Source organism: Globicephala melas, chromosome X, assembly GCF_963455315.2.
Source record: "Globicephala melas chromosome X, mGloMel1.2, whole genome shotgun sequence".
In the NCBI taxonomy this organism is placed as follows: Eukaryota; Metazoa; Chordata; class Mammalia; order Artiodactyla; family Delphinidae; genus Globicephala; species Globicephala melas.
In genome coordinates, this window is record NC_083335.1 from 32,451,554 (window position 1) to 32,464,046 (window position 12,493).

The 12,493-nt window shown below is 40.4% G+C and overlaps 1 protein-coding gene across 4 annotated transcripts in view; it reads left to right on the plus strand.

Annotated features, from left to right (window-relative positions):
* AMOT (angiomotin) overlaps positions 1 to 12,493 on the plus strand; it is a 74,199-nt gene that overhangs the window by 32,778 nt on the left and 28,928 nt on the right. For all 4 annotated transcript variants that reach the window (XR_009560743.2, XM_030835722.2, XM_030835724.2 and 1 more), the window contains one exon: positions 244 to 389. Coding sequence is in view for 3 of the 4 variants with exons in the window: in XM_030835722.2 (XP_030691582.1) it covers positions 244 to 389 (146 nt within the window). In the remaining variant the exon portion in view is untranslated. The remainder of the gene's footprint in view (positions 1 to 243; positions 390 to 12,493) is intronic.

A 12,493-nucleotide genomic window follows, 5' to 3' on the forward strand; every position in this document is an offset into this window, starting at 1 on the left:
AACACGTTTTACATCTACTTTCTCACTGCTTCTGCACAACCACCATTGTTAAGTGACTTCTGAATTTATACAGCAAGTTAGTGGTAGAGCCAGTGATAAGAGTCCAGATCTTGGTGTCCTGCTTCTTGTGGCTGTGTGTGAGAACACTAGAGCGTCTAGTAATGGGGATTATTGTCAGTTTTGCTCAGGTAAGGTTTTGAGCTAGCTCTGGAATGGCAGTATTGATATTTCATGTCCTGATAGATAAGGAGAGCCAACGGGAGAAGGAGAAACTGGAAGCGGAGCTGGCCACTGCCCGTTCTACCAACGAGGACCAAAGGCGACACATTGAAATCCGAGACCAGGCCCTGAGCAACGCCCAGGCCAAGGTGGTAAAGCTGGAGGAAGAGGTATGTGTAGTTTCCTCGGGTAGCATATGAGCCTGAGGGTAGAAGAGCTGGGGAACCAAGGGCACTGGGGGCCCCCCACTTTGGCAAACTGGCAGCTGCATCATCCCCCAACAGGAAGGTACCATCTGCTACTTCTAGTTATAACTGTGCTGATGTGAGTAGACCTTGATTTGTTTTTTCTTCTCTTCAAGTTCCTTCTTTTTGCTCCAGATTAGAAAGTCACCAAGGTCAAGGATAAATTTTCATTTGCTCATTCATATAATAAGCTAACCACCCGCCTTCCCTAAGTTCTGACTGTGTACCTAGCCCTGCCTTAAATTAAGCCTATGACAGATTATATATATATATATATATAATATATATATACACTTACATATGTATATGTACACGTGTGTGTATGTATACACACACACACACACACACACACACACACACACACACACACACACACACACACACACACATATATATATTCCAGATATTTTAAGGTACTCCAAGGATGTTGAAATCAGAATGGTCCTTGTCTCCCCATGCTCAGTGGGAAGTTGGTCCTCTCAGGCAAAAAAATGAATCTTGAGGGCTATGCCTCTTGTTGGATTTATTTTGCAGATTGATTTTTGAATAGAAGCAATCTTGGGGTGCCTGGCACAGGATGGGATCCAAGGACCATTTACAGTTTATGGTAGGCCAAGAGCTCTGCCCTGGCTCTTACTGGCTAGGTTCTGGAATGTAGGTATGTGGTAGGGTGAAGTTCTCAGTTATTTGTGTGCAAGGATAGAGCCTTTCCTTGACAAATGCAAGGGCCCCCAAACTACTAAGCATCTGATTAATATGTATCTGATTACTCTCAACGTAGATGTTACTCAATTGCAACACTAAGCTGTGTTTATATGAAATAGAGGGAACTTTGCTGCTGGCCTGTTATTCATTAATCTTGGATGTCAGTTGTCATTGTATTGGAGTACTACTAGGTCTTAGATGTTTTGCACTTCAGGGAATGGGTATATTCCAGCAAAAAAATGACGCTAAAATGTAACTTGGTAAAGAAAATTTCACATCTCACTGACTTGTCTATTCTAAAATTGGAATTGTTTTAAAAGAAAAAAATAGCCTCCATTATAAGAAGCTGAACTCTTTATAAACTTGAGATTACAAAAAAGTGTTTAGTGACCAAACCTTGAGCATTCTGGCTATTGCAGGTGAGGTATCTTTCCTACTTTCATTCATTGCCTGCTTCCTCTCCCTTAGTAAGAATGTCTAGTTCTTAAAGATCTCCCGACTTACAGATATCCTTTGATTTCTTTTGTGGGTGTTAACACACTTGTTGGAGCTATATTGTGGGCTCATGCTTTTCTAGTAGGTGATGCCATCTAACCTATGATGTCCTTTAACCTGAATTGCTTAATTGTTAAACTTCAGGTTGTATAAAGTCAGGCTGATGTCTGCTTCATCAGTTGTCTAGATCAGAAATACTGCCAAGTTGCTTTATTGAAAATGAGGGATACTTGTACACGCTTGGTGTCCAGGTCTTAAGAGCTTAGCACACCCTTTAGCCAGCCCTTCGCCATACCTCATATATTCCCTTCTTTTCCCTTTTTGCAAGGAAATGACAGAGTAAATTACAGGACAGGGATAAGACTGTATTCTTTTAGAGAAGGGAAAACTGAGAGACCCGCTGAGTAGTTTGCTGGTGGTCACATGGCAAGTCTTGGGCAGAGCCAGGAATAAAACTGGAATCTCATGACTCTTCATTCCCTAGACCCTGCTGCCTGTCTCCCCGTCTGAATCATCCTTTGGTTCCACTCCCAAAAAGAAAATGTGGGCGCCTGTTCAGATTTAGTAACCTCTGCATCTTTTAATTTGAAAAGAAATTGCTTTACCCATTGGACCCCTGTTTTTCAACAGACTATGAGAAGCTTGTCTGGACTGCTTTGAGATTGGGGTATATAAACAGCCCCACTGCCCCTCCTGGAAGGGTGCCCCTCCAGTTGGAGATAAATGGAAACAAAGATTCTGCAACCATCTTGGTTTGCAGTGTCTGAGGGCTCAGTGGTAACTGGTTGTTAATCATGGAAATAGTATACTTGTATGGAGAGGATCTTAATCTGTAGTTCCCACCGGGCAGCCCTCACTGAAACAGTTGCCTGACATATATTTCTGACTTCAGACTTCTGAGGCTTTTCTGGGAATTTGTTCCAGAGATTTTTAGTTATTTTCCAAGGCCCTGCTCCAAAATATGTAGATTTACAATTTAAGGGAGAAGCTCTAAATATTGGGCTAGGATTGAATGATGGCATCTAGTGGTCAGAGATATCTCACATGAACTCATCAATTATTGTTAATTTTTTAGTCCTCATCCAACCTGTTCTTTTGCGTGGAGTCTAGTCGTTGGGAAACTCTGAGTTGCTGTTGCTAAAGGAGGCGGAACCTTTGATGGGGAGAGCAAGCTTCTACCCAGTGGAATCAGAGGCAGAGGCCATGTAATGCCTTCCAGACTCTCAAGCCAGATCACCTCTAGCACATATAGGGGCTTTAAACCACATCTCAGGGAAAATCCACAGATTCCTATTTTCCTTTTCATTTTAGTAGCCTATCAGAGCTGAGTCTGCTCCTGGGTGGTATTTGTCCTATCTCCTCCATAATATTCAAAGGAAAACATTCCTTTCCCTTATCTTCAAAGACAGGAATTGATAACTGAAGTTTTGCTTTTTTGCTGTGACTCAACCCCCACTAGGTCTCATTTTTCCTGGGGTAAAATTTTTAAGTACAGAACGTTTAGGAGGTATTTAAGGTGAGTAGGTAGCCCTGGAACTAATCTAGTAAGGTTTCTTCATTGTGATTCCGTCACAAAATTAGTGAGCATTTCTAAATCAATAAGAGTATTCACAAATAGAAAATATATCCCTCTATCTGTTGGAGATGGCTCAAGTCAGGTCATGTTGGAAGGCAGAGGGATATGTCAGATGCCTATGTCTCATAGAAACAGATAATTTAGTTATGGCTTACAAATGGCACCATGCATTTTCCTTAGAAGTTCTTCTAGGGAAAACCTCTCTAGTCTACTTAGCAAATGAGAATTAGGGGAACTTTTCCAAATTAAGCCTTTATTCTAGGGAGTATTTTCTTAGCCTACTAAGTGCAAGGCCACTCAGGTTTAACTATTTTGCGTTGCATCGAGATGGTCAGGTTGACACATATATTGACTCATTATGTTATACACCCGAAACTCATGTAACGTTACAAGTCATTTATATCTCAATAAACAAAAAAAAGATGGTTAGGGAACGGTTATGACTACTTTAATGGTCTGAAGACTCTTGCATGTATTTATGTCTTTCTCTTTACAAGGTCCTCATTTAGATACTTTTCCTAAAATCCATTCCATCTTTCTAATCCTATTAAGTCTTTTGCCCATGACACTCAACATTCACTGTGCTCTAAGCTCTATACAGAAATGGTGCCTCAGGCTTACAGAGAACTTTCTCCTGCAATCACAACTTCCTTCCTCTTCCAAGTTCAGCACAGATTCTCTCACAGACCCTGCTCTGCTGACCTCGAGGGATACGGTATCTTGCTGAGAAGGGGATAGCACTCTAAAGAGCAGATCTGTTTTTTGGTGATTCACTATAATCCAGGTCTTGCCACCAATCTACAGCTTATGCAGCAGGAAGCTGGCTGGCGTAAATGGTGCCTTTCCATCCCTGCCCTTATCTTTCGGGACACGTAGGTCCTGTTGAAGTGGAGGTTCATTAAACTCCAAGTCAAAAGAATTCTGTGTCCTACAGCAACCATGGTATTCTCCCATTCAAAGAGACCTCCCTCTGCCCCCCACTAATTTGACCTCACTGGAGAGTTTTGACAGATGCCTGGCATATCCACTCACAAGGCTCAAGGCAGCCCAGGCTTCTGGCTGGCTGCTGTCTTATGATGATCCAGAGCCGAGCCACTGCTTGGGTAATTGTTTCAGGGATGGTGGGAAAAAGGCCCTGGCAAGATCAAAGAGGAAAGATGCTGCGGGTGGGCTGCTTACTGAGCAGAGTGCATAGGAAGGGATAGAGCGGAATGTGGGAGGGCTGGCAGAAAGAGCCAGTGAGCCTTGTTCTTTGGCTTTAGGCTAGATTGACAGCCACAGAGATTCAGGGGAAAAAAGGACCCAAGTGTTAACCTTTTCTCAACTGCAATGTCTGGTGCAGACATTTAGACATTGCAGTGAAATCTCTTAGTGGCGGTGCATTTTCCAGAGTCATTTTGCCACTCCTCTCAATTCTCCAAAACTAAATTCATATTGTTTCACCTCATTTCCACCATTATTCTTCATGGTTCATATTTTCTCTTATTTCTAGATCTCTTGCCATTTATTTGATTTGTCTCTTTGGTTTTAGAGATACATCATTTTCTGTTATCACACCTATCCACACAGCACCATAACTAGTCTCCTTCTTTGCCAATATTAGAGGAAGATGTCCTAGGCATAGACATTTATATGTCTAATCCAAAATAATCCTCAAACAGTAGGATTTTGTTGGTATAGGTAAAACTCATACAATTGTTATAATGGATTATAAATGTGACAGAAGATCTGAGGGTATGAATTATGTGTGCATTGAGAGTATTGATAGGAATTCAGATAAAATACATATCTACCCAGGAATCTTCCAGAGTGTTCTGTTGACTTATTTGAAGGGCATTTCATCTAAGGATGACTTTTCCCACATTTATGGCAGCATATTTTCTTTGAAGTAGGTATTGCTCCACTCAGTATAAGAAATTATGTTCCCCACCCCCAATAGAGGTGGAGCTACTTCTCAAAGCTTGATTTTCTCAGTTTTTCCTATGATTTTGGCTTTTGAAATTCCCAAATTGAAAGTCTCGTGTATTTTTCTTTAGCCTCCTTAAGAGAATGAACTCCATTCCCTTGGTAGCAAGTTTCTAGGCGTGGTTTTTTTTTTTACTCTTCAATTCTTTTAATATCTACCAGTGGACCACAGCTTCTTGGCAGTGGACACAGGCAACTTGCTAATACCAGGGTAGTGTTACCAAATTGCTTCGGAGGGAACTCTTACTTGGAGCCGTGGGCTCCTGGGCAAGGCTAAATAAGATCAAATGGAAATCACTGAAGGCTCATGGAGTAACATATAACTTAGTTGTATGAAGGAGAGGAGCAAAGAAAGTACACTTCAGTTGTGACATTTGTGACACCATAAGTGTTTGGAGTTCTGGGTGATAGAAGGGAAGATGAAAATCAGACATAATGAAGGATGGCCTCTGTGACACTGGACTTAGTTCTGTATTATTCGTCTCAATGTCCTTTAGTCATCAGAGTGTGTGTATATGTTGGTGTTCATCTACCTAATAATAGTAGCCCACCCCCTCTATCCATATTATATATTTTTATTATTTATTAAGACTTTACTTTTTTAGGGCAGTTTTATGTTCACAGCAAAACTGAGGGACAGGTACAGAGACTTCCCCATATACTCATTGCTGCCACATATGCACAGCCTCCCCTGTTATCACCTTCCCCCACCAGAGGGGTACATTTGTTACAGCTGATGAACCTACATTGACACATAATCACCCGAAGTCCATAGTGTACATTAGGGTTCACTCTTGGTAGTATACATTATGTGGGTTTGGTAAATGTATGTAATTATATGTATACATCATTATGGTATCATACAGAATATTTTCACTGTGCTAAAAATCCTCTGTGTTCTGCCTATTCATTCCTACCATGTATTTTTAACCTTTCAAAAATATTTCCAAATACTTACTACATCCCCACTATGAAGCTTGGAAGTTTCAGTAGAGTAGGAAATTAAAGTGCAGACAGTTTATACAGTTAGTAATACATCTAGAAGAAAACCCAGATCTCTTAATTCCAAAATATCCCATACTATGCTTTGTCCACCAGTGAATAAATGGAGAAGGTTGATGATTAAATCACTTCCTTACAAATGGCTGAGACAAATGGGTAGCTTTAGGGGCCCTAGAGGTAATTTTGTGTATAGCCATCCTTGAAAAAATAAATTTGAAAGACATCTGCAGTTGTTGGAAGGAGGGAAGAGATGCCATCACGTGGTATTCATTTGCAGGGATCAGATTTTCCTGAGTCAGAAGGGGGTTAAGAGATCTGCCAAATGCTTGGGAATGGGTTCAAATTATTGCAGAAGTGCAATGGAAAAACATGATTGATTGAGCTCAAGAGTATTTGCTCTATTCTTCAATAGGTTGCCTTCCTGCTGTTCTTCCTCCCAATTTTATGACTCCCCTTTAAAAACTTATCTCTTAATAGGAATGATCTGAAACCCTTATCTTGACTTTCCAAGCAAAGTGAATACATTTATGAATGTGTGTGTTTATTATTTTTATATTTTCACTGTTATAGCTAAGCTATGCTCATTCTTGTTTTTGTATTTGACAGTTATTTAATATTAACTGGTCACCAAGAGTGTAGTGAAAAATGAACTAGATCTATAACCTAAGAGAGATATGAAGGAAAATAGAGGACCCTATCCTTAAGTGGCTTATGGGATACTGCCCTTCAATGGGGCACAGACTTTGTCTTGCCTCCCATTGCATCACTACTGCTCTCAGATGTAGAATAGGGCCTGATGTGTGATAAACATTTAGTAAATATCTGTTGAATGAATGAATCCACACTTGAACAAAATCTTATAAAATGACTGCTAATAGAGTGCACGTTATAAGAGGCTCTAGGGAAAAGCAGCAATCAGGGTCAGGTAAGATTATTCAGGAAGAACTCCTTGAGAGTTTACTGATATGGTGAGGAAGGATGAAGAAATGATCAGACTAATACAAAGGTTGATCATTTGCATAGTAGGCCTGGTAGAATTGTAAGGCAGTAGGAGCCTAGAACATTGACAAAGGCATTTCTAAGAGGCATATCTAGGATGGACAGGGGACAATGAGACAGTAGATCGGGGGGTGAATTGAAAAATACCAAGTGGTTTAAAATATGGATGAGAAAGAATAGCTGTGGTCTAAAGAAGTGAGAGAGGAGGTGTAAAGTTGCCTTCGATGTATAGTAGGTACCTAATCAATAGTAGTTCAGTGGATGTGCTAGCAGTAGATTGCTTTTGTTCTTAAATAAGGCAGTGCCATAATGTTCTACTCGAGCAAGTCTGTTATAGCAATTGTATGTCAGATGGACTGATTGTGCGTGTGTGTATGTGTGTGTATTCATCTGTGCATAGGTGCTTGTGTGTAGATGGGAGAGGGCAACAAAGTAAGAAGATCTATTAGGTTATTATTCTAATCATTTAGTTGTGAAATAAGGACTTAAACTATGTAGGCTATGAAAATGTAAGGAAATGAAAGAATATGAGAGATGTTATTTAAAATTAAGATATAGTGACAGATTGGATATGGTGGTCAAAGGAAAGAGGGAAGAAAGGACAATAATTCCAAGATTCGGAGACTGGAAAAACAGGATAAATGATTATAATGGCTGAACTATTGAAGGGATAGCAGTTTGGATAAAGATGAAAGCACATTGGGGCACATTGTTTCAGAGTGAGAAATCTTGCCCTCAGCTAGGGGTCTGTGACTAAAGAGAGTAATAATAACATTAAAATATGAATATAAGCAGTTGTGAGAATTGTGGCATGAAGGAAGTCTCCAGTAGTGCTGAAGTGGAGAGCAGGGTTTCTCAACCTCAGCATTATTGACATTTGGGGCCAGATAATTCTTTGGTGATAGTGATGGAGGAGGCTGTCCTGTGCATGGTGGGGTGTTGAGCAGTATCCTTGGCTTCCAGTCACAAGATACCAATAGCAACCTACCCCCAGATGTAACAACCAAAAATGTCTCCACACATTGCTAAATGTTCCCTGGGGATAAAATCACCCCCAGTTAAGAACCATCAGTATAGAGGTAAAAGAGTAAACTACCATAGATTGGACCTTTGGGGTATAGCAGGAGATGGGGATGAAATTGGAAGGGAAGGTGGGTCTAAAAGATCAAGACAGAAAGTAAGAATGATTTAAGGAACCATGTTAGGAGAACACAGGTTTAGGGAAGCTAGGGAAGGGGGGTTTTGACAGGTTTTTGAAAATTGGCATTTGGTAAGAAAATTTAAATGGATGGAATGAGTTCCCCCATTCACTGAGTATCTAGAGGGAACTCGGTTCTGGCTTCTTCTAGAGATCTGTGGGTACTTGTCTCTACACCAGAACCACTACCTTGGCTTTAGAAACTTTTCAAGTGAACTTTCACTTCCTTGAACACTAAAGGCATAGAAAAATAAATCATCTAGGATCCTATAGAGAGTACACACCTTATGTGATCTGTCTCTTACATGTACATACACACAAACGAAGGCAGGACTTTTATGGGGTTTTTTTTACCTCCAAGAATATACCTATATAGATTTCTAGGATCCCATTTTGTCCAGTCCCCTTAGTTACTGGTCAGTGTTGAAGATGAAAAGGGGAAGCTTAGATTCATAAAATATTTGTGAATTGAAAGACTATTAGATAGACATCTGTCTATCCTACTGTTGCTGGTTTTTTGTTGCTTTTTTTAAACTTCTTAAAACCTAGTGGGCAAGGCGTTCCTAAGAGAGAGAATGCCATATCCAAAGGCAATGAGGGCTAAAATACGAGGGGGTCCTCGGGAACCTAAAGTTATTTAACCATGCTGAAGTGTCAAGTGTGAAAAGATGATGGAGTGAGGTAAGATGGGAAGCCCATTCTTTAGGGAAAAAAGACAAAGCACAAGAACATATATACAGTAGACCCTTGAACAACACTGGTTTGAACTGTGTGAATCCACTTAAATGCAGACATTTTCAGTAGTAAATACTATGGTACTACACGATCTGCCACTGGTTGAATCCCTGGATATGGAACTGTGGATATGGAGGAACCACATATATGGAGGGCTGACTATAAAGTTATACATGGATTTTCGACTGCAGGGAGGGTCAGCACCCCTAACCCCCATGCTGTTCAAGGGTCAACTGGATATTCACATGTATCTTCAAAGATGTAACAGTCTTTTTCTTGAAATTTTTATGTAGAACCCTCATTGTAAAACACATAAAAGTGGAGCCACTTGCTACAACTCACCCATTGTAGTGGCTTCTGAAGCACTCCTTAGAACAGTAGGACTGTGGAACACAGTTTGAAAATCACTCCAAGGGCTGGCACCTTATCTATAAAGGAGCAGATAGTACATATTTTCAGTTTTGTGGACCATAGAGTTTCTTTTGCAACTGCAACTCTCAACTCTGCCATTATGGCAGGGAGGCAGCCCTAACCAATAGGTAAATGAATGGGCATGGCTGGATTTGGCCCACTGCTGACCATTTTGGTTTGCTGACCCCCCAAAACCCCCGTCATTTTTTTTTAACAAATGGGGACTCTGAGGCTGAGAACAGGGAAGCAAATTGCTATTAAAAACAGAGCTAAGACAAGAACCCAAGTCTCCTGATTGCCACCTTGTTCCTTTACCTTTCAATTTGCTGTCAAATAGAAATTCCTGGGGTGTGCGTGTGTGTGTGTGTGTGTGTGTGTGCGCGCGCGCGCGCATGCGTGTGTGGCAGGGAATGAGCTCTGCCTAAGTGTCTTTAGTTAAACAGTACCTTTGACTATAGGTAAAGTATCTCTCACAAGGTGGAGGTGCTCTCTAAATCGTGTCATTTTGAGAGAATATGGTGTCCTTGCAGCTACTCAGTACTCTCTTCTAATTGTATCTCCAGTGAAAGGCCTTGCCCTATAAAGATATCTGAAGCTCTGTTGCTTGAAGGGTTTGAGGCCTAGTGTTATATGTCTTCCTGGGGAAAAATAGCTGTGTTTTTAATGTCTTAATTGATGTGTTAATTAGAGTTATTGAGATAATGAGAACCATGTCAAGGCTATCTGGAATGAATGTTCAATGTTGAGAGGACTAGAGTATGTGTGACTTGGGATTAACTTTTTCTTTAAAAAAGAAAACTCTGTGCACGTTTTGTGCCGGACACTCTACTAAGCACTTCATTTGTTATCTCATTTGCTCCTTTTAGAGGTATATCAAATTATCATCATCTCTATGTTATGTATGAATGAGTAAAGGGAAGTTCAGGGAGATTAAGTAGCTTTCCTCAGGTTGCATACCTAGTAAGTGGGGAGCCAACATTTGGACTGGGGTAGCCTGAGGCCAGAGCTCATGACCTTAACGATTTTACTGTATGGCCTCTCTCTTTACCTAGAAGGAACCATTGACATTTCTGATGGCATTGAAAGGTGAAGTTGGGGATCTAGGATGTCTTAATTACTGAGCTAACATTTGAGGAACTTAGCACAGGAGATAAGTTTATAGAAGAGAGGCAGAAAAGGGGATTTACCATAATGAAGGAAAAAGTGAAGCATATAAAGTTCAGGATAGTACAGGTGTTAATAAGCCGCATAGACCTTTGTTCCTTTGTATGTATAGATGAGATCTAGAAAACATAGAATATGTAACTTAGAAGATAGCCTGCTTTGTGGATTGCATCTTTATAGGGTCTTGCACTGGTAGCTTCCAACAGTTGTCCTTTTGTACCCTAAATTACCTAGGTATTAAGCATTTACTAGGTGATCTTGGTGTTTATGGCTGAGCTGCACTTTTTCTTCGTCCTGTATATGGGTAATTGTGATTCATAATTGGACATAAAGTTAAGAGATTCGTTAGGGAAGATGTAAAAGTTTCCCTCAGAGAAAACTATGATAGGCAAAGCGTTTGGTGAATTTTTAAATTATCTGGAAAAATTCCTGGGGATTTGGATATTATGTTGTAAAATCTTCTCTTTTATTAAAAGTTATTTTGGGGACTTTAATTTCCATGACTCTTGGTTTTAATATCTGCAAATGTCCTTGATTTTCCATACTACTAGATGGTTATTTGGATCTGCTGACATAATAGATTGGCATTTTGCACAATAAAAAAAAAAGATATGCAAAAAAAAAGGAAGTAGAAGAATTATGCCAACAATAGAGGTCCTGGTACCTTGTGGAAAATCATCCCAGTGGCAAAGCACGATGGGATTTTCCTTGGCCTGGTTTGTGGAAGTTGTCTGACTTGTGTGACTATCTTCAGCCAACTCAGAAAACTCTCTGGGCCTTTATTGCTTTTCCCTTCCAGACAGTTGGCTCAGTGACTTCCACTGCTGGGGATTCCTTAGCTAAGACATTGAGGATTCCTTTCTCAAGAAAGGCAGGGCATAGAGAAATACACCTAGTCCTGAATGCTTATTTTTCAGTTCTCTGAGCTTACGTTGCAGTACTTTACCATCAAGGCAAGAACTGCATACTATCTAACTTTAATTGCCTTTAACTATAACTCCCGTAAGCCTCAGTAATTATAGTTAACACTGTCTGCATTAACATTGCACTGCTCCCCTAGGGTTTGCAGAGCGATTCACAAATAAGTGCATTCAACTTTAAATAGCTCATCAGGATTATAGAACCCAAAAGGCAAAGGATGGAGGATATTTCCTGCTCTCCAATTATTCAAAGCTTAGCAAATAGGAAGGCAGAGGCATCCATGGCCTAAAGGTCTTGATTGCCCTAGTCAGTGTTATTACAAATAGTCGCATATCCCAGGAAAGAAAGGTTTAAGCTTATTGAGAGGATGAGAATGGCAATTTTTGTTTCTTTTATTAACTAGGGAAAGGTCTAATGGATAAAAACATTTAGACTTATACCTCACCTCAACTGGTTTACAAGGCTAGATTGAACTAGGCCTTGGAATGAAAGGAAATGTCAAGAAGTATAGCACGAATTTTTAAAGTTTTCCCAGTCACCTAGGCAAGGCATAATGCAAGTCTGGTAGGAAAATATAAGTTTTCTTCCACCTAGAGAAAGTTCAGCAATTCTAATTTGGAGAGAGAGCAGTTATAAGACAAGGAGAGTTTCCGCATTAGCACATGCCATTGCTGTCTGAGTGGACATTCTAGAGAGCAGTGATTTGGACACATTACCACGAAGGTCTTACCTGGTTTCTGCAATGAGGGTGTCAGGTTGGTTCTGCTGGTCTGGCCCCAGCTAAATGGATGTGGGCAGTGCTGGTAAAGTGGGTAACCTCTTACATTGCAACTGTCTATCTAGGTATCTCAAGGGCTT